The sequence below is a fragment of the Mytilus galloprovincialis genome, chromosome 1, assembly GCF_965363235.1.
Source record: "Mytilus galloprovincialis chromosome 1, xbMytGall1.hap1.1, whole genome shotgun sequence".
Taxonomy (NCBI): domain Eukaryota; kingdom Metazoa; phylum Mollusca; class Bivalvia; order Mytilida; family Mytilidae; genus Mytilus; species Mytilus galloprovincialis.
In genome coordinates this window covers 113,744,224-113,767,612 of record NC_134838.1, presented here as the reverse complement: position 1 = coordinate 113,767,612, position 23,389 = coordinate 113,744,224, and the positions used below count along the sequence as shown (strand labels likewise).

General features: G+C 33.7%; 1 protein-coding gene across 3 annotated transcripts in view; it reads left to right on the top strand.

Moving 5' to 3' along the window:
- LOC143052265 (orexin receptor type 2-like) overlaps positions 1–23,389 on the top strand; it is a 98,073-nt gene that overhangs the window by 14,248 nt on the left and 60,436 nt on the right. For 2 of the 3 annotated variants that reach the window (XM_076225276.1, XM_076225256.1), the window contains exon 2: positions 7,780–8,456. In XM_076225276.1, the coding sequence (XP_076081391.1) occupies positions 8,049–8,456 (408 nt within the window). In that variant the 5' untranslated portion in view covers positions 7,780–8,048. Of the gene's footprint in view, positions 1–7,182; positions 7,276–7,779; positions 8,457–23,389 lie in introns of all 3 variants that reach the window. The other variant, XM_076225265.1, reaches the window with a different exon arrangement.

The following is a 23,389-nucleotide window of genomic DNA, read 5'->3' as shown; positions in this document are numbered from 1 at the left end:
ATTACTTTTCACTATGTCCTTAGATCAGTATAAATGTAAAAAGGGAAACGACATCAAAAAGCCGAGTTAAAGATATATTCAATTACACATATCAGTTAAGTTAAATGTTTTCGGAGAATTTGATATTCATCAGTATTTTCATTTGGTTATAAAATTAATGACATATCATCATTCGGAAAAAAAATTATAGGTATCATGAAATGGTATTTGGAAGATGACATGTATAATTTCTATATCAAGTTTGGTGTTGTTTTACAAGAAGGCACATTTTTTAGATAATTGCTTTTGATCTTGGAAAAACAATAGGTCCGAGACCACAATTGTCGTCCCTTGATTTTCGTTGTTATAGTCCCTAGTGTTGACAGTGGGTTACTAGCCATTAATTTGTATACCCCTTCCAAATTTATTTCTCCATGTTTAATGCCTCAAATTGCAAATAGGGGGGTGAAATTACACTGTAAAAAAATTTGGGTCCAGAATTTTAAAGGAAAGTAGTGATTTGGTCCAGCTGAAAAAGGTTGAAAATTAGCACTTCGGAAGCTGTCAAAAGATTTCAAGACGCCCTAAACATAAAATTGTCCATATTTTGAGTTAGAGCCGATGAAGTTTTCTATAATTTTGATATAATTTGTCCCAAAAGTAGTACAACACACTGTAAAAGTTTCTTTGAGAAAGCGCAGGTGGGATTTTTTTAATTTTCATTTATGTTCTAAAAGAAATGCACTACGAAATAATTGTGTTCTCGGACCAATATAATGGAATTGTATGCTACTGACTTAAAAGAGAGAGGTTTGGCTAGCTATAAAACCAGGTTTTATCCACCATTTTCTACATATGAAAAGGTCTGTACCAAATCAGGAATATGACAGTTATCCATATGGAATTTCCTTTTTTCTCGAAGTTCAGTATTTTCGTGATCTCACTTTTCACTATGTCCTTAGATCAGTATAAATGTAAAAAGGGAAACGACATCAAAAAGCCGAGTTAAAGATAGATTTAATTACACATATCAGTTAAGTTAAATGTTTTCGGAGAATTTCATGTCCATCTTTATTTTTCATTTGGTTATAAAATTAATAACATTTCATCATTCGGAAAAAAAATTATAGGTATCATGAAATGGTATTTGAAAGATGACATGTGTAATTTCTATAACAAGTTTGGTGTTGTTTTACAAGAAGGCACATTTTTTAGATAATTGCTTTTGATCTATGAAAAACAATCATTAACTAAGTCATCATAAAAGATTATTTATGAAATTTACAGTTTAAAGACAACTATTTCTTTTGAAATTATCTTTTTAACTATATCTTTAAATAAAACGTACCGGTAGATGATATTTAACAAATATTTACGGAGGCTTGACATCACACAGCTTATCCAAAATGCCACTAAAATAACAGAATACTCTCTCTATTTAAAAAAAAAATGATAATAACACTAGATAAATAAATCTAATTTTGATGACTCCGAAGCGCTTTTCTAGATCTACTTTTATGAGCTTGTCTGTAACGCAATACTGTTTTTTCTTCTAAGTTTTGCATATTCTTCATAATGTGTGTTAAGTTTAAGATCGAGATTAAAGTTAAAGGTTAAGTACTAAAAAAATTATCATGATAATGGTTAACCCACCATATTTAAATATACATGTTTCGGAAGTCAGTAACTCTTTGTTTATGTCCAAGTGCTTTTGTCCTTGCGGAATTTTATTTTTATGGCAGATCTTTGAACAATGAAGATTGCGTAAGTTATTCCCAATTTGTATAAAATCAGTACGGTCTGATCTAAATATATAGCATAGTCACTTCAATGCTGTCTACTGTTGAGGACTAGTTTTATTTAAAGAGATTTTCAAGGTTTTATTTTCTCTTATTGACGTAATTGATGCTTTAACAAAGAAATGAAATAATAAATGGGATCTACAAAATCCAGACCAAGAAACAGCAAGTGCATCAACACGAAATGCAGATGCAGATGTGCATGCATCAGGTGTCATGCGATTGGAAATACTGTTTTAGCAAGTTTCAAGACCAGGAACATGTCAAGGCTATAAACAAGAAAACGATAATGAACAAATCGCATCTATAAAACAGTAAAATATCTCCGAACTTTAAAAACAGACATCGCTTAAATGATGAACTTCGTCTAAATTAAAAACAACTAATTTAATAAAGAAACGAAAAAACTAAGCAACTACTACAAAATATGAAAAGTGAGTGAAAGGTGGAGTAAGGGAGGTGGGTTGCTTTTGAAAAATGAAATAAAATATACTAGTACTCACACTAGGAACCTAAAAATCAAATAGAACGTGTGCTGTCCTGTGTTTAAAAAATGACTTAGTACAAATCCCTGCCCTCCACGCGAGAATCAAATAGTCCTTTATTATACAGTTTGAGTCTTGCTCATAGTTGAAGGATGTAAAGTGTCTCTTTCGTTGTTAATATAATAGTCATTATGATATCTTGTAAATACATTTTTAGATGTCTCGTTGGCAATCAATCCACATCACGTGATTTAAACTAATAATAAACAGTCAGAGGTGTACAGTTATTGTTCGCAGTCTTAACAAAACAAACGGAAAGGGATACAAGGGAGGAACAAGAATAATACCCTGATTTCCATCTTACACACGTGCCACTTCAATAACATCATAAAAAAAATGAAAATGTTAGAAATATTAATCAGCATTAGACAAAATGTACTGGAATGTTTTACTTGAATGCATTGCATCGTAACCTCCTTCTAAAGAAAAGTTCGTTTGGTATCTTTTTCGCGTGCAGGGATTCAGAGGCGGATTTAGGGGGGGGGGCCCAGGGGGCCCGGCCCCCCCCTTTTTGGGAAAAAATTTGGTTGCTTATATAGGGAATCATTGAAGCGTGACTGGAGCGGGCCCCCTCTTAGGTCAGTCAGTGGGCCCCCACTTATGAAAATTTCTAGATCCGCTACTGGGATTGGTTCATTCTGTTTATCTATAACGTGTTAAGCAGTTGTCAAAAAGAGACATTAAATAAACGTGACAAGTTTAAACGAATTGAAAATTCCATCACACCATGATTACGATAAAATAGAAATGATAAAAATCCTTTCTAAAAATACAAATAACTGTATTATCCCTCACCTTGTAATCACGTCGCCTAATACTTAAATGAAGCATATACATATTAACATGAAAACGATTAAACTATAAAAAGGTTAATCACTTAAAACCCATTAAATGTTTTACATTCATGTATCATACCTAGACCACGCATTCAATAGAAATAAAAAGCTGTAATAAGGTACTGCCAAATGCGGTAAGAACAGTACAGTAACTAATAGCGTTGGTAATATACATAATTTCAATACATATTCGAGGTGAAAATTAAAACTGAATTTTATCAGGTTCAGTTATCTACCTTTTTGCAGTGTATAATATGAAACTAAAAATGGCTGATACTCGAGTTGCACGAGATTTTTTGTTTTCCATTTATATTTACACTGATAGTTTGATCTTTTTCAATTAAAATGCTCTCCCATATAACTACTTCAAAAGGCTTTGAAAAATAACATCCGGAAATTGGGGTCCTCGCTGCACTTCAGTTTCGTACTTTATTTGGCAACTAAAACCTTTTATATTTAAGCATCACTGATCTGTCTTTTGTAGAATAAACATGCGCACAAAGTCGGGTATCTAGGATTGGGTTTTAATCTATTTCTTTAGATTTACAATTGAACGCTCATTACGATTTTCACTTTGTCGTATTTGGCACAAAGTTTCGAAATTTTTGGTTTTTAATGCTCTCTAAATTCGAATTTGAGTTTGATTTCTCGCTAATTTGATTCGAGCTTCACTTAAGAATCTTATGGAGAAGAAAGCCTTCGTCCGACTATTATATGCTTTGTGTCTATAATTAGCTTTGGAATCAAAACAAACAAATCTAGTCACATCTCTTTACCATTGCGATTCGTTCTTAACATACTGATTTTCTGTGACAAATGACACGATGTAGCTAAGGCGTCTTAAGTATGACCACTCCAACCAGCAGCTTGCATATAGCGATAATGTTTAGTTGACATATAAATAGGAAATTATTACCAGAACCAAAACACTTCAACTACATTGCTTAAATATATTTTTATTAGTATTTGGTAAATCAATTTACATGCACAACTGTTATTTATATACATGTATGCCCCACATTTTCAATGATAAAAGTAGGCAGCCTTAACATTACAACAGATTAACCTTTTTTTACATTGAATACTGTGGATTAATTTATTTTCGTGGGTACCAATTTTCGTGGATTAAGGAAAACTTAAATGTTCGTGGATGTTTATTTTCGTGGTTTTGCCGAGGTCTGCATACAAGCCTATAGAAAATTTGTCATTCGTTGAACATTTAATTTCGTGGTTCATCTTTGCCCACGAAATCCACGAAAATTGGTATCCAACGAGTAATAATATATCCACAGTAGTCTTATCCACTTCAAAACTGCGTTCAATCCAACGGAGTCTAAAAATATTAAGGCTAAATATATTATCAGAATCCAAGATGAAATGCTAACACAATAAATTATCAAAGAGATCATAATTAATGGACAATTAAGTAAATTAATTGGCCATTTTGGTTTTCGACATCTATACTAACTAGATATTTTTTCTTAGATGGTTCTATTGAACATGTTTTCTTATATAACATTATATCGTACAAATGACGCAGATCACAACCTAATGATACACTGGCGTAATGTAATTGTAGTGTTTCCCTCCAAAAAAATCTTATGATGGTTGATATTTAAAGAACATAAAAAGATTTGACGTTTTTATTGATTTCTTAAATTGTTTCCTACTTAAAAGTAATGCTTTTTTTCGTGATGTTTTCATTCTTAACATCCTTTGACATATACAGCATTTCTTTAGAGTATTTTTTTTATGTCCTTGTAAAAGTAAGATTTATTTGCCTTAACAAATTGCACTTCAGTGTCTAAATAATAACTTGCAGGAACAGTGACACTTCGGATGATTTCATCCTGTTCAATACAAAATTAAACCATTCGGATGATTCACATCATAATACCAAGGACATTAACCTTTCGGATGATTTTATCCTCGTAGCACCGGACTGCATTACGGATTTTAGATACATTTACTGTGTCAAAACTAGGAAACACTCAAAAGAAGGCTTCTTATCCATCTTCCCCATTTCCATTCTCAATTTTATTCTTATCAACTTTGAAAAGGACCCTTATAAGGGTGTCTCCAAGGAATTACGCAATGTATGCATAATCATTTTACTGCATTTTTGTATAATATAGATAAAACACTTTTTGCAAGTCTATTTTATATTCAAATATGTATTTTATTATATGCTTGCCTCCGTCTTTCCCGATTCAGGTTTAAAAAAAAATTGGTCAAGGTGGTTTTTGATGACGTTGAAGTCCAATCAACTTGAAACTTAGTTCACTTATTTCCTATAATATGATATTTCTAATTTTAATGTTAAATTAGAGTTTGATTCTAATTTCATAGTCCACTGAACATAGACAAGATGTAGAAGTACCGAAACACGCGAAGGGCTATACATTGTACGACCAAAAGTTGGGACAAAACATACATGTAATAGCAAACTTCGTCTATGGTGAACTTTTTAAATGTTTTTGAAACATCTATCTTAACATGCATAGATATGACTAATCTAAACTAATAAAACAGTGACACGGTTTTCTGGAAAGCAGATCATGAGACATGTGCCTAAACACCTTGCAGTATTTTTGTAGAACTTACCTTAAATCACGATGTCCACTGATATCTGAACTATTTTAGTTTCAGGTTTGATTTTGCCTAAAGCTTTTACTGCTGATGATAAAAAAAACATCAGCAAAGCCATTCTTTTTTGCAAATATTTATTTTATGAAAAAAGCATGTATCAATGAATTGCTCACAAAATAATGGCAACTTTACGCATGACACTGAAGCCACACGACAGGAAATCTGATCTGTGCAGTGCCGTTAACCAAGACGATCGAAGATTAAAGTCACTCTTAAATGTTACCCTGAGGAATCTGCAAGCATTCATTTGCGTTCGGAGTTTGTACTCCTTGAAAAGGAGATTATTTTAGAGGATTGTAACCTGCGAGTTTATTGCAAAAATATTCTTCGTTGTTATAAATAGTTAGAACGAAAGTAAGACGGTCAATTCTAAATTACAAAGATTCCCATGTGTATGCTTGTTCTTGACAAGTAAACCTGAATTCATCAAACACAATAATGACTTATCAATTTAGTCACAAAATTTCAATTCAACATTGAATGGTAATAATTCGGCCAAATATTAAGTAATTTCTGATAGGCTAATGGGCAAAAATTCCATTTATGGTTCATTTACATCAAATTATGTTGCATATGGCATGACCTGTTATTGAACCCACACTTGATATATATACATTTCTTGGTTTGTTTTATGTATATTCCGTCATTATATTTTTCAAATTTTAAATCTCTCATCCGCAACAAAAGCTACTTGAACAAATCATTTTCGTGTCTGCATGTTTAAGTTTGTAGATTCAATAGACAAGATAACATTAAAATATCCTCATGCTTTTGTGGTTAAAAATATCAAACTCCTAGGAGAATTTTTCTAAAGAATTCAGTAAAGCTTGCAATCAGATTGAAAACTGAAAACATTCAATATTTTAAATTGAATAGAGTAGACGGATAGGCAGACTGATGCCATGAGTTAAAATTTTCTAATTATAAAGCAAGGCACTAAAAATTTGAATTCCAAAATACTAATAGTAGTAGAAAAAAGAAACAATAAGCGTTATTGCTAACGATACTGACATGCGCGGTAAATACAAAGTAAAAGGCAACCAAACGATACATGTTACTTTTTCTATATCAAACAGTAAATCCTCGACAAATCTTATCATAAAGAACAAAATAAAATAAAAAGTTTAAGTACAGACATACTATTTTCACAATGAAAAATAAATATCTAAAACCCAAGGGTTCTAGTATGAAATATGAAGCATGGCAAAAATACTTAAAAGACAACATGAATATACATTTTTCGCCGGTGTTTGAATCAGAATATTTATTACATTTCAAACAGCAATCCTTAAATAAATATATTTACAAATTGGTTTCGACTTTAAAATTAACATGCCTTTATCTGTTTTATCTTCCACATTTTCGTTGCACCAGAAAACTAGTAACATGTCAACCCAGTAAATGCATTGACTACTTGGCTGTTTGAGTGATACAGACATGGAACTCAATCATTACAACTGGAGACTGGTACATAGCATAACGTGCTGTGGCAAAACCCGTCTTCTGTACTGAAAACTATCTATTTAATTAAGTAATCACTGTAACTGAAAAATTTGAAATCAGATTAGATCACAAAAGATTAAGATCACAAGTAACAAACTAGTACAGACGTTATTACATTATAAAAATCTTAATTTAATTCTCTTCCTACTTTCTATCTCTCACAATTATATTTTAAATAGATTTACAAGTGATATTAAAGACAATCTTTATATTTGATTAATATAACAGTAGCAGAGTTGAATCGATTCCACCTAACGATTACCAATCAGTGTTATAGAATGACCGATACATGTCCAACCCTCTCTCCCACGGGTAAATATACAATATATACCAAACACCAATCAGCATCTTCGTGTACAATAGGATGTAATTGTTAATATCTTATTTTGTTTTTACCTTAGCTACATAACTAATGGAATTGTTACAATCCATACCAATTAAAATAAAAATAACTTTGATGATTTTCAGGTATTTTAGTGTTGTGATGGAAAGCTGCTTCTTCATTTAACTTAAGCAATTGAACTGTACACATCTCAATATACCATTGATGATCATATCTGAGGAGGATTACAAAGGAAAGACATGTGTTACTATCGCATTAACTATTATCATTTTGTTCTGCTTAATTTGTAATCACTAAAGAAGAAAGTGTTTTAACAGAAAAATGATCTTCAAGACGAAAGATTTCCGGTATTTGAATATATAACAGATCTGAATTAGTCTCAACAGCTTTTAAAATGTCAAATAATATATCTACTGCCGGAAACTTTTCGTCCGGTGTCACCGAGATGATGTCTCAAAATACTGTACAAAATGGAACAATATGTTATCTAAATTACTGTGGCGAACAATTGGACGGCATCAGAGAAGAAATGGAGAATTATATTAAACCAGCTTGGTATGAATGGATTGTAATTATCATTTATATAATAACATTTATAGTCGGACTGACCGGAAACGTTTTAGTATGCTTTGCAGTATGGAGAAACCGACAAATGCGGACTGTAACTAATATGTTTATTGTGAACCTTTCTGTCGCCGATTTGGGTATTATAATTATATGTTTACCTCCGACGTTACTGGTGGACGTTACTGAAACCTGGTTTATGGGTCTTGTTATGTGTAAACTAGTTTATTTCCTCATGGTGAGTATTAATTTAGTTTAAATTATTTCTGTTCTTAAGTTTCCAAACATTAAAGCATTAAGACCGCCGCATGTTTGCACCTGTCCCAAGTCGATAGGCTCTAGCCTTTGATAGTCTTGCGTGATTTTTACTTTAAGTTTATTTATATGTTTCGGAGTTTAATTTGACGTCCATTATCACTGACCTAGTACCCATTTTTTGTAAGAAGAAACCTGAATCAAGCTTCCGAGTATGGGATCTCTTGATGGCCTTTGGCTTTTTCTTTTCTTTGGTCGGGTTGTTGTCTCTTTGACACATTCTCCATTTCCATTGTCAATTTTAGTATCTCATCCGATTTAGATTTTGTAAATGCTATTTCAAATAAACATTAGTTCTTGCAGGAACAATTCTGTTTACTTCTAATGTCATTTTATCCCGGAAATAAGGAAAATTCCAATGCATATTTTGGTGTTAATTGATTGCGTTTTAAACATAATAAGAATCAATTAGAATAGAGAATACCTTTAAATGACTAACAACAGAGTAAACAGAAATATAATGAAGTTTAATATCATAACCTTCGCGTGTTAATATTGCCGTTCCATTGAAATACCAATAACATACCATATATAAAAACACGATTGTTAGAGACAATATAGGATATCGTATAGGTTTTAGAAAGTCGTTTTATATTCACAGCCTGGAATTGTTGAATAATAGCTATGTTTTCTTATATAGTAGTTCTACTAGTCTAGTGTTATTGTTGGCAAGTCATTCTTTAGTGTACTGTGCATCAGTACTTTCTTATACATGTATCAAATTGTCACTCATCATATACATGTAAAGTTCCCTCGTTAACGAAAACCAGTAAATATCGTGAAACGTGCACAGTTACAATATTCTAGCAAACATATCTTCAGTTATTTTGAATGTTTCACCTAACACAGAAAGATATATTTTTCTTTAAGCATTTAAAAATTCTGAATAAAAGGGCTAGTTTTCAGCTAACCAAGCCATATTCGTTATATGTCTCGGTCTTTTCGAGTGGCTGAACGAATTTAGTTCAAATATAAGAAGATCAAATTATCATTTTCTTCTTAAAAGTAAAAGTTACCAATGAAAACTTTTTCGATTCAGATCGCAAATGTGATTCTAAATATTTTTCAAAAATAAAAGTTTTCTTAGCTGGTAACTCATTTATTACAATGTGCTAGTTTTATGTTAGTAAACTATGTAGAATAAAATGATATAAATTTAAAAAAACAAAAACACAAGCACATCACGATTATTATCATTTTGGTCATAAGTATATACTGCCGAGTAGTAATTGTCATGTGTTCAAAACTACAGAGGTTTTACACATATAGCAGTACTTTCATTATTTGTTATTAGGTTAAAGAGTTCATGAAATGTAGGTCAAAGGTTACGGATCCACTTTAAACATATTTTTGATCTTGATTCCTCACAAAATTCAAAAAGTTTGCTATACTGTCACATTTTATTTTTAGGATATAACTAAAATATTAACTGCTCTCCGAAGACGGATAACACACTAAATTTAGATTATGAACGTGTTACATCACTATTTATCGAATGTGTGTCAGAGTAGCTCGTTTTAAACTCGTGAGTCTTGACACTGTGCAACTGGACTGATATGTATCCAGAGTAGATGTTTAAAACTCATGAGTCTTGACACTTGCAACTGGGCTGATATGTATCCAGAGTAGATGTTTAAAACTCATGAGTCTTGACACTGTACAACTGGGCTGATATGTATCCAGAGTAGATGTTTAAAACTCATGAGTCTTGACACTGTACAACTGGGCTGATATGTATCCAGAGTAGATGTTTAAAACTCATGGGTCTTGTCACTGTGCAACTGGGCTGATATGTATCCAGAGTAGATGTTTAAAACTCATGAGTCTTGACACTGTGCAACTGGGCTGATATGTATCCAGAGTAGATGTTTAAAAACACAAGAGCTCTGACTCTTTGCAACTGGACTGGTATCTATTAGATAAGCTCGTCTCAAACTCTTGAGATCTGTTAATGCGATATATGAATGTTATGCATCAGAGAAGCTCGTTTCAAACTGGATTTCTGACGCTGCCCAATACACGAATGAAATTTTTGAGAAAAACTCATAGCCTTCCCGTGCGCTACATGACAAGTATATGTCAGAGTAAATCCTATCAGCTTCTGCGCGCTACAATAATGGTACAAACGTATGTTCCATATAAGCTCTAGTCAGAATCACAATCTCTGCCCCTGTGCAACAGATATGGTATACATTATACTTGCTCTTGTAACGTATTGATCCAGACAATAGTTCGTTCTTTGTTGTACTTTTACGACACTGTCCCAGGTTTAGAAGGTGTCAACATAGCCAGAAATTAGTAGTGCTTTTGCTAATTAATATTCATAATATGTAAATGAGAATTGTACCACGTGATTATAGTTTGAACTGGACTGGCTTGATATCGTTAAAATCTTTAAAACGCGGATATTATAAGTTGCCCGTCACAGAGTCCTTGTTTATAATCATTCTGATATTTCCGTAAAGTTGTCAGGCGGTCAAAATCAAAACAATGAACGCGAATTAAGAGAATTTTTTCGTGTTCTCGTGAGTTTATTCTTCTTAAAATATTGGCATTTTAACTTTACTTGGGAACCTAGAGTTCAACGACTACACATACAAGGTTTGGACTTGTTTATTCTTTGGACATCCAAGTTTCAAGTTTCACCCCGGCAACTTGTTTTCTAATGACCTTGTTAGCTAATTTTCAACACGAAGTTTGCAAATTTGACGTTTCAGCCATTTTAGCCTGTATTTTATACTGTAATGTTAAAAGCCTCTCGCTTCAATTTTCAAAATAGCTCAGGAACCTTGATTTTTGCAACGACAGTCATTATGTTTCGTTTAAATGTTGTATATTGTTGTGTATATTTATTTTCTGGCCCGGCAACCTGTCTATCACTTAAATTTAATTTAAAATAGACATTTTTCAAAAATCCCTATTATTTCAATATAATTTCCGTGACCCGTATCCGATTTTAATAGTATAATATTCAAATGAGCAAAGTGGCGTTGATCCTCAATCCTCAATCTTAAGGCCTGTTGGCACGAATTGTCCCAATGTACGGTTTTACTCTCTGGTGCGTTTTCCTCGATGTATTTTCTTCTCTGTGCTTTAAATTTGGTATGCGCTGGTTAAGATTGGGATTGAGGAACAGCAGTATTAAATCTGCCCGTTCTGTCAATGTAATGTGCCACTGTTTGTAATTTGGCTTTTGTCTCTTCTGTGTTTTCGCCGTCCAGTCTTGTCAGCATAGTAGCTAAATTCAAGTTTCTGACCCCGACCTCTTTGGATATTTGGTGTAGCATATCTTCTCGTTCTTTTTCATAGTAGGGACACTCCAGAAGGAAATGTTGAGGCGTTTCAGGTGCTCCACAGTTGCATGACTCTATGGCGTTGGTTTGGCCTACTCGGTTCTTGTAGTAATTCAGTTCTGTATAGCCAGTTCTTAGTTGGGCGAATATACTGAAATGTCTTTTAGTTGGGAAATCATACATAATTGAGTGTTTTGTAGTTGGTATTTTTTCATAAAGGTCCCTGCCTCTCTCAGATATTTCCCATCTTCTCTGCCATTTATTTCCTGTACTTTTGTATGCTGCTTGTTTGACGTCCTGTAGTGTTATGACGTTATTTTCCGGTGGTAATTCTTTTGCTTCCTCTGCCGCTGTTTTTGCAAGGATGTCAGCCTCATCATTACCAACTATGTTGGCATGTCCTGGTGTCCATGCTACAATTACATTGAGTCCTTTTTGCCTAAGATGTTCAATATTTTCTTTTATTTCTCTTATTACGGAGATGTAGCTGTTTGGGGCCCAGTTCAGTGTAAGTAATCCCACGGCGCTTTGACTGTCAGAGAAAATTTTGATTCTTTGTATTGCATTGTAAATGTTTTCTGTAATGCAGTATTCTAGGACCATGAGAATTGCTATGAGTTCCGCAAGAAGGATGGATCCTCTTTGTGCCACAGGTCTATGTAATCTGGCAGCAGGTTTAATGTGTTCAGCATAGATAATTGCACCTGCTCCACAGGGTCCTGGGTTCCCTAGGCATGATCCATCTGTAAACGATATTGCTTGTTCTTGTGTGCAGTCTCCCATGAGTTGGTTAATGGTTTCCTGGCAAAGTTCCTGTTGCTCATTTGTCCTTGATTTTGAGTTGCCTAGTTGACTCCAATATAAAGGTTTTGATTGAGTCATTTGAGTTTCTCCCAGTCTGTAGGTAAACTCTGGTTCTATAAGATTGATGTTTATCTTTGTCTGTTTTTCCATTTCTGCTGCTTGGCTTAGTGCTTTGCCCATTGGTGTTGGATACTTGTCATATGCGTCATGTTCTTCATACCTCACAAGTTGCTGTTTGATTGGTTCCTGTGCAGATTTGGATTTAATCTTTGCAATCTCTTTAATGGCTATTTGTTCTAGTCTCAGGTCTATTGGCATAACTCCTGATTCCACTTCTAGTGCTTCTCTGCCAGATGTTGTAGGCATATCCATGCATAGGATAAGTGCTTTTCTCTGTACTCTGTCAAGTTTTTGCAGGTCTTTTGGTTCTGCTATTTGCCAGGCCGGACTACAATATTCCATGACTGATCTGACTAGACTGTAGTATAATTGTAATAACTTTTCTGTCTTTAATTTGCTGATCTGTCGCACTTCTCTCAGAATAGTTAAGTTACGGTTTGCTCTCTTTTCGATTGCATCAATGTGTTTACTGAAGGTCATTATCTCGTCCATAATGATTCCAAGAAGCTTTGGTGTTGAGTTGTATTTCAGTTCTTTACCTTGAATCAAAATGCGTTTGTCCTCTTCATCGATGTTTTTTTTTGAAAAGATGCATATTTCAGTTTTGTCTAGGTTGATGTTTACTCTCCACTTTTGAGTCCATTTCACTGCCTTTGTGATGTCATCCTTCATTCTATCTTTGAGTTCCAGTATCTGGTCTGGTTGAGCCGTTTGCCAGAGTGTTCCGTCATCAGCAAATTTGGTGTAGTCTCCTAGAATGTCTCCCAGTAGGTCGTTGATAAAGATGTTGAATAATGTGGGAGCCAGAACTGATCCTTGTGGTAGCCCTATCTTTGTTTCAAATTCTTCACCTACATAGTTTTCGAAGATGCATCTTGCCATTCTGTTATTTAGGAAATCTTTAATCCAGGCCCATGTATTTCCTCTTATACCCAAATGGTGTAGTTTTACTAGTAGTCCCTCTCGCCAGATTGAATCGTATGCCTTTTCAAGATCAATAAGACATGCAAGGGTGATTTCTCCTTTATTGAATTTTTCTATTGTGTTCTGAATAAACCTGATCAGGCAGTTTGATGTTGAGTGTTTTTTCCTGAATCCTTCTTGTTTTTCTTCTATAAGCTTCATTCCTTCTATGAACGCTGCCAGCCTGTTAAGAACAATTCTTTCAGTAATTTTGCACATGACACTGGTTAGACTTATTGGTCGGTATGATGATGGTGAGTAGTAATTGGTTTTTCCTTGTTTCCTCAGGAATTTTATGTTTGCTGTCTTCCATTCCTGTGGTAGCCGGCCATGTTTTAGTGTGAGGTTCACCATAGTTCGTATTGCTTCTATGAGGTTTTCTCCGGCAAACTTAAATAGTTCTGGGAAGTGGCCGTCAGCTCCAGGCGATTTACCTATTTCTAGTAGGTATATTGCTGCCTCAACTTCATCCGTGGTAACCTCATAGTCCAATTTATGTTCTCTTTTTGTCAATCTTTTCTCTAATTCACATATTCTTTTGTATTCCTCTTGAGTCTGTTTGTAGAACTCTTCGTCAAATTCATCGGTCTTTAGATGCTTACCCTCAAAAAATGTTTTTTGCAAAATTTTACATTTTTCTTGATTTGAAAAGGCTGGTGGGTCGTCTTGGTCTATTAGTGGCAGGATGGTATTGCAATCTTTCTTTTTGGTCAATTTCTTATAAGTTGTCCATACCTCTTTTGAGTTTCTTGATGTATTGATCTGGTCTACTAGGTGTTCACTCCAATCATTCATAGCTTTTTCTTTCTCATTTTCAAACTTTTCTTCTGCTGTAACAAGGGCTTCTTTATTTTGTGGGATGTTTCTCTTCCTATATTGCCTTTGTTTATAGTTTAAGTTTTTCTTTGCCTGATTAACATCATAATTCCACCATGGAGGTTTAGTTGATTTTTTTTCTTTCATCTCTTTTTGGCAGATAACTTCCTGCATCGTTTTATCAATAGCCGCTTTAAGTGATTGGTATACTTCATCTACATTATCATTGCTTGGATTGTTCAGTAGCCATTCTTCCATGTTCTTTTCTGCCTGTTCTTTCCATTTATTCCAGTCTACTTTGTTAATTTGCCATACTTTCCTTTTTGTTAAGTTGTTTTGTTCCTTTTTGCATACATCAAGTTCTGTTAGTATACATATATGGTCAGATCGTATGTTTTCATGGACTAGTGTTGAACAGTTGTGCACTTTACTAATAGTGCTGGGTGTTATAATGACTAAGTCAATGACACTTTTGGTATTTCGTCTTGTAGGCTGGCCATCATTAACGCACAGCATGTCTGTTTTGGTCAAGAAGTTTTCAATTATTTCTCCTGCCTTGTTTGTCTTGTCATTGTTCCATTCTAAGCTTTTAGCATTAAGGTCTCCCATTATAATCAGTTCATGCTTGTTGTTTTGTTGTACCTTTTGAACTTTGGTAGTTAGTTCTTCAAGTTGTTTTGTTTCTTCTGGTGGAATGTAGGGTACTAGCAGATTGAATATGATGTTGTTATCTGTGTGTATGGTAGCTGCTACACTTTCATAGTTTGTGTCTTCAAAGTCTGTGCATTTAGTGACTGTGAAATTGGTTTTGTGAGTGTTGATGCAAATAGCCACGCCCCCGCCTTTTCTTCCTTTACGTGGTTTATCAAACACTTGCCAGTCTAAAAAAGTTAGTTTTTTATTCTCTTCTTGGTGTGTTTCATTTAAACAAACAATATCTACATCATAACTATTTACAATATGTACAAGTTGCTGATAGGCCGTACTAATGGCCTGTGCATTCAGGAAGAGGAGTTTCATTCTGTGTATTCAGTATGCTGTAAAGTCTCCTCTTGTTGATTATTTCAAGATATTTTTCGCACTTTGTTGATGTTGCTTGGTGTATGTTCCCACAGTTTACGCAACACGGGGTGTTTTTGCAGTCTTTAATCTTGCAGTTTTCTTTCCCACAGTTTGAACAGGTAGCTATGTTTAGACAGCGCTTGCCAATGTGTCCAAATTTGTTGCAATTGTAGCACCTAACAACTTTAACAGGTTGTTCTGCTTGAAATTTAGAGTATGTTGTTGTGCCGGGGTGGCAGTATCCTTTCGAGGTGATAGCTTTTTTAACTTCCCCGTGGTCAGTAAAGGTTACTTTTACTACTGGCATAAGTTTCCCAGTGTCTCTGTACTTTTTTCTCTTCACTTCTTTTATTTTATATAGGTGTGACAGATCTAATGATAGATTTTCTTCTGATAGATGGACAGGAATATTATGTAGGTAACAAGAGTTTGTTCCGTGGTTTATAGATCTTGGTTTGTGTGCCACAGACTTTTCGCCAAATACGGATGTATTTATTGGCCAGGATTTAATGATTATGTCCCTTGTTTTTTGGTCTTTCAGGTGGATAGCTATTCCCCCTTTTGGTAGGCTATACGCCTCTTCTATTTGATCTTCAAGTGCTTTGATTTTTGTTAACTCTTTTCTAATTGTTGTACTGTCTATAGCTGTGTTTGGCTGTTCTATGTTGTCTATAATTATAATTTTTTCTGGGTCTTTCTTCTCTCTTAGTGCCCTTGGTAGTTTTCCTTCTGTATTCTGCTTATGGTTATTACTTTGCAGATAGCCTTGTCCTATTGTTTTTGTGATCTCTAGTAATTTATCAATTTTCTGGTCTGTTTTGGTATCACTAGTTGTTTGATGATACTCAGCTGTTAGTAGTATATATGGTTGCTTTATGATGCAGAGTGCACATGGGAATTTAATACCTGTACTTATAATTTTTCCTGCATCCTCTGTTGTGTATCCTGCACATACACTGTGCCACCACTTATTGCACAGATCGCATTCAAGCCAGGTGATTTCTTTCACAGTACTTATAGTTTTTGGTGGTTCGTCTCTACAACATCCAGCACATAGAATGCTCTCCTTTTCCTCTTCAGAGCTGTTTAACTTTTCTTTCTCTTTCTTGTCCTGTGTTTCTTCAGTGACTGATTTTCTTTTTCTATTGCTTGTCAAACGGTTACTTCTTCTGATGGGAGGCATGGGTTGTTTTTCATGAGTTGAGTATATATCTATATTTATATACTAATTGACTATATGTTCGTATTATATATATTTATCCGGATATATGTTTGTACTCTATAAGGATCTAATAGTATCTACCTAGCAAGATGATTTAAGGGCTATCACGCAAACTTTTGTGGTATTGTAGTTGAGTGATAGGATAAACCCACCTAAGCTCGACCACTTACCTCTTTTTTTTTCTATAGCCGAAGGTGTCTTGCGTGTAGATAATTCTCCAGTACTATATTCTCAACTTCTAATTGATCTAGGCAAAGATCTACCTAACAGGATAACTTTAAGGCTATTGTGCAATTTTTTTGGTGGTGTAGTGGAGTGATAGGATAAACCCACCTAAGCTCTATTACTTACCTTTTTGTTGCTTTGGCCGAAGGTCTCCTGCATGTAGATGTTTCTCCAGTTCTCTATTCCCAACTTCTATGTGGACTCAGTTACATATGTCGAATGTGCGATATTTCTATCCTGGTATTTGGTCGATGATTGATTGATAGATTGATTTGGGTAGCTGTCGGTTTTCTAACAGTGATAGGATAAACCCACCTAAACTGTTAGAGAAGCGAATTCGTCTCCTCAATTTCAATGTCTATTACCAGAATATCTTTTTCATTCACCTCTTGGTAGCACTCTTTGTATGTGTCAAGTAGGATATGTTTTGTTATTGCTAGACTAAGGCTTTGACCAGGGTGTACACCGTCCTTGTTATTGATGCTAAGGTTAACTGTTCTCCTTGTCCAAGATCTTCCTTTCCTTTTTCTTCCTCTGAAGAAGTATCTACTGACTTTTATAGAGTTTTTCCTAAGTGTGGAGTTAATTTTCCAGATGGTTTTATTGAGCGCTGTTATTTGTTTTGTTATGAGGCTGTCCTGGTTTTTGAAGTCTTCTGGATGCTTGTGGCCCTTCCTCTTATTCCAGGTAGAGATTGATAGAACTGGGTAGTCGAGAAATTTTATCTCAGCTGATGAGTATTTGTTTACTATAGCTATGGCTCTCTGGTACTCTTTTTCTATTGTCTCAATTGACGTATTGCCTTTGTGCCTAAGTTCTATAAATTTACCTTCTTTATGTGTCAGGTCACACGTCCCTGCCCAGAAGTAAACAACAATATGATGGTGTCTTTGTATGGCTTTTTCAATACGATTTTCTAATAGATCCACAAGTGCACTTGTTCTGGCGCCACTGATACACCAGGATTCGATGGGGAAATTGTATTGTTTACAAGCGTCTCTCAAGCAATAACCTTTGCTGTCTGATATCAATATGGGGACTTTATACCTGATACCGGAGGGTCTGTGTGGCTGCTCTTCAATATATCTCTGAAGCTTTCTCTTGCTCATCTGATAGTTAAGGTTTTTTTGTGTTTATCTTTTTGCAAAGTGATTGGAGTTGTTCCCGGTTTGTTTTGTATTTTAATGGAGAGTTAAACTAAGGGACAGAACTGTTGAATTTACCCGCCAAACTGTCAGAACTGGCCGGTGGAGAAAAAAGTAATTAAGATCTGTTTTGTTTCGATTTAGGTGAGTAGTATGTAATGCCGATGTTAATGCATTGTGGTTTTATCGTATGAATTTACGTTAAAGGATACTACTAATGGATTCTTTAAACTTTTTCAAACTTTTCTTTGGAGCTGTCAAAAAAGTCGACCATTCATTTCCAGCGCATGCGCAATCATGCATTGATTTCTGGATATGGACCACCAATTAAAAATCCTTATCTATTCAACCAAATTTTGCAATTATCACAGCTTTCTAAATATTTTACCTTAAGTTTAACTTCATAGAAACCAGGTATATCCTGAATTGTACATGTATCAGCTTTATACATGCCAATTTTCACCATACCTTTAAAGCCTTCTAACAAAATAACTGACCTTCGAACAGAGCTACTCCAAAAATAACCCAGATGGTTTTCTGAAAATCTTAAATTAGTATACTATGGAGCGCATTAATTCTCAATTTTTAATGCAAACTCATAGACAAGTAAATTTTGGCTCAAAATGGTCTAGATATATTTCTCTTTCACCAAAAGTTTCATTTCTACAAATGTGTGGGTTAGTTTAATTAAACGAGGACATCAAAAGCACTGTTTTGTGTCAGAGAAAGACTACTTTTACGTTCTAAATAGGAGGGAGTAATTGGTGGTCTGACACCTAGAAGAAGGTTGGGATTCCGGCTAACATGTTAACCCTGCCAAAGTCTGTATGTATGTGCCTCCCAAAGTCAGGAGCCTGTAATTGAGTGATTGTTGTTTTTTGCTGTGTTACATAATTGTTTTTCGTCCATTTCTTTGTATAAAGATTTTTCGTTTGAATTGTTTTAAATTTGTGATTTCGGGGCCTTTAAATTTTATAGCTGACTATGTGGTATTAGCTTTCTTCATTGTTGAAGGCCGTACGGTGACATTTTCTTTAGTACATAGATTAGGCCGTTAGTTTTTTTTCCGTTTGAATTATTTTACATTTGCGATTTTGGGTCCTTTTTTCAGCTGACTATGCGGTATAATACTATTAGCTTACCTCATTGTTGAGGCCGTACGGTGACATGTACTTGTAAGTTTATGTGTCATTTGTCTCTTTTGAATATTTCTTCCATTGGCAATTGCACCACATCTTTTTTTATATTTAGCTTGTGTTATGCTTTCTAGTTGTGAATGGCAAAAACAAACTAGCTCCCATCAGGCTCATGTCTGCGCTACATGATTATGCTAAATCCCAACTGATGAGTTAATACTTTCAAAATCAAGTTTCATATCATACTTCATTGTTTTAGTCTTATTCTTTTCATCAGTTAAAGTCTTCGTAATAATTAATCATGCTTTCAGTTACTAATTCTTATAACAAAAAAATGATGAGGCAAACCATCAAAATTGTAATTGAGGTGGCTATACATTGTATATATGAATAACATGAACTGACTTTTCGATGTTTGTCTTGCTATAAATATTGAAATTGTAGAAAACAATCTCATCTACGTTATAAAAGATTTATTCAGAGAAAAATTGTCTGGTTTGTTTGGAAAGACATTTATTGTTCTCCAAGGAACACGTGTGCAAATAGTTATCAAAGGTGCAAAACTAATACAATAGCTGTAATCACTGTCTGTTTTATATTAATCTGTCAATACCGATACTCTAATGTGTATATACGTTTGTAATTTTAACGGGAGATTTGTAGAACGTACGATGGTGTCTACGAAACTAACTTTCGGCTTGTACTTTGTAACAAACGTAGAATAACTTTACAATGTTTGAAAACGTAAACTTGATTTTTAAAAGACCTATAACAATAGAATGCGAAGTTCTGGTATTGTCCAGTGAAGGCTTGGTTGTAATTTTGCACTGATTAAAAACTCGGGCTACAATCGCTGTTTCTACTGTGGAATTTAATCGCATTTACGTTGTTTGTATTTCAAGATGAAGATGAAAATTTAAACATAGTTAAAACATGCTGTTAGCTTTTAATTAAATACGTAATGAAATTTTGCTATTCAACAAATTGTAGCCATACATTGGACAAATTAGTGCATTCTCAAACTATTTCTTAACAAGTAAATTGATTTGGGCATATAATGCCATTAATTGGTTAGGCTTTGAACATTACAATTATAATACAGTAATTAGTTATATATGAACAAGGATTACTTCGTTAAGTGTATGGCGAGTTACTAGTACAAGAGTTGACATAAAGAAAGTGCTCTGTTTAAATATTCAACAGACAGAACGATTGTGTACCTCGTGACTTATATAAATTGTATGATGCATTTTTTCGTGATTAAAGATCTTTTTTGCAAAGTATTCATAAAATGTCACCGTTTATGAGTATTCAACTCTTCCTTCAATTTTCTTATCAGATTCTTCAAAATTCCAGGAAAGATTGTATACGTATATAAATTGTGCGCCTGCTATTTAGAACTGTTACAAGAGTTTTTAAATAGTCCTGATTTGAAACTTAATCATTTCGAAGCACCATTTTCAAACAACAATATGTTTAGCAATCAGCTTCTGCAGTCATGTTCCTGATTTGAAACTTAATAATTTGGCAACACCATTTTCAAAGAGCAATATTTTTAGAAATTAACTTCTGCAGTCTTTATCCAAATCAATAAAACTTCATAAAATTTTGTTTTACCTCTATTAACGTTTATATCCAACTTTGTTTGCATTTTATATTTTATTAATTTTTTAATGCTCTTTAAGGACCATTTTCCAATTTTGTAAGAAAAACATGTGAAACCAGACCATTTTGGTCTTTGGTCTATTATTCATGTCTAATGTTTAAAGATAACATCTGAACGCCTCTGGTTGTCATAGTTATAAAACCTATTGTCTAATCTTGTCTTATAACTGAAACCATTATTATTTTAGTTTTATTAGTTTAATTACAATGTTGTAATTTTTGCTCCTTAGCTTTGTAAAATATTTAATGACATACATTACTGTTATTACATAATGCACTTATGTATAGTGTTACAATGTGTCTACGTCACTACATGTTTATGTCTTGGAATTTTCCTTTGTTCTCTAAAATAAATATCAATATGTTTGTGATTTTGTAATCCTTCCTGAAAATGCATTTAAAGCTATATATGGCTATAAATAAGAAAACTTAATTGAAATAAACAAAAGGGAACTTTTCGAAGCATATTCGGATTCAATGGCAGAAGCAACTATTAAAATAGACCTGTGACATTATATTTCAATTAGCAAAGTAAAGACAATAATCAGTTGTGTTTTTTTTTTTATTTTAATGTGTACAGTATTTAAAAACTTTTTCTATGGGTTCCTTCAATGGTTCTTTAACTTTTAAGTGTTTTTGAGGCTTAATCATAACTTGTTACGTGTGAGTCAACATTTCCCTGAATACGATAGTATGATTGAAATATTGTTTTTGTCTCTTCACATAGATTTTTGATTTGGATGCAGATTTGGTAAATTGCCACAAATGCAAGTCGCATCGCTTTTTTCAAGCATGGATCTTTTTTGTGATTCGTATAGATGTCCAGCATCACAAAAAAATATGTAATGTAGGCATTTTTTTAATATATTTTTCATGTTGTAAAAAAAATCTTTTCGTCTATTACATCATGTTGTGTCAATTTTTTTTGTATTCTTGCACATGAAAAATTGTTACAATTTGGCGCAGGATCTGCTTACCTTTCCGGAGCACCTCAGACCACCCCTAGTTTTTGGTGGGGTTTGTTTGGTTTATTCTTTAGTTTTCTATGTTGTGTCATGTGTACTGTTTGTTGTCTTTTTCATTTTTAGCCATGGCGTTGTCAGTTTATTTTCGATTTATGAGTTTGACTGTCCCTCTGGTATCTTTCGTCCCTCTTTTACAAGTTTTGAACAGTTTGAATAAAAAGTAAAATCACAAAAATACTGAACTGAGAGGAAAATCAAATCGAAAAGTCCCCAATCACATGACAAAATCCAATGACAAACACATAAAAACGAATGGACAACAACTGTCATATTCCTAACTTGGTACAGGCATTTTCAAATGTAGAAAATGGTGGATTAAACCTGGTTTTATAGCGCTAAACCTTTCACTGTATACGACAGTCTCATCAAATTCCGTTATATTTACAATGATGCGTGACTAAACAGACATAGTAAATAAAATAGTCAAAATATGGGTACAGCAGTTAGCATCGTGTTACAATTTTAAAAGAAACAATTTCGCGTGTCTGACGTCAGAAAATGTGGGGTTCGTGTTGTTTATTCTTTAGTTTTCTATGTTGTGTTGTGTGTGCTGTTGTTTGTTTGTCTTTTTCATTTTTAGCCATGGCGTTGTCAGTTTGTTTTAGATTTATGAGTTTGACTGTCCCTTTGGTATCTTTCGTCCCTCTTTTATACGTCACATATGTTTTCGCTCAATGCTTATACAAACAATTTTAAAAGTTAAAATTTCACATGGGCAATGTTAGCATAAAGGGTTAAAAAATCAAAAGTATGTAAGAATTATTTTCAGAAATAGACCGAGATTTAAAATAGTCCAAAAATTTTATAAAATTTATAAGAAACCACAAATGGTTCATTTCACTACGTGTTAAATAATTTTGACGTGTGTAGTTCCACGTATTTTCTAATTTATAATAGAACGCGAATGACGTATCCATACGAGGAGTTAGCCCTTTTCAACTGATTTTTTTTATTTTACTTTGAAAATATTTTGCATATTCACTGATATAACCGCATTGAACCAACTAAGATTAAATTAAAAGTTTTGTTTTTCAAGAAAGATGCCCTATCAATATATGTAGTTGTAAAAAGAAGAGATATGTATAAATAAATCAGCTGATGAGAAGCTGGTAATCAAATGAAAACAGATCATGTTGAACTTCATAGTTTTATTATTTCCTTTCCTCAATATTGTTATAACCGTCAGTTATCTACAAATATCCATATGACAAATCTTAAAATCTCAATATTTTCTCAAATTTATGCGACAAAAACGTAATGATTCCTCCGCGGAAAATGCATCTGTCAACTATTTGGTTTTTAATCTAGTAAAAATTGGCAGTAATGTCCAGTTTTGAAAATGCAACATTTCGAATCGTATTACAATTGAGATGTGCTGTT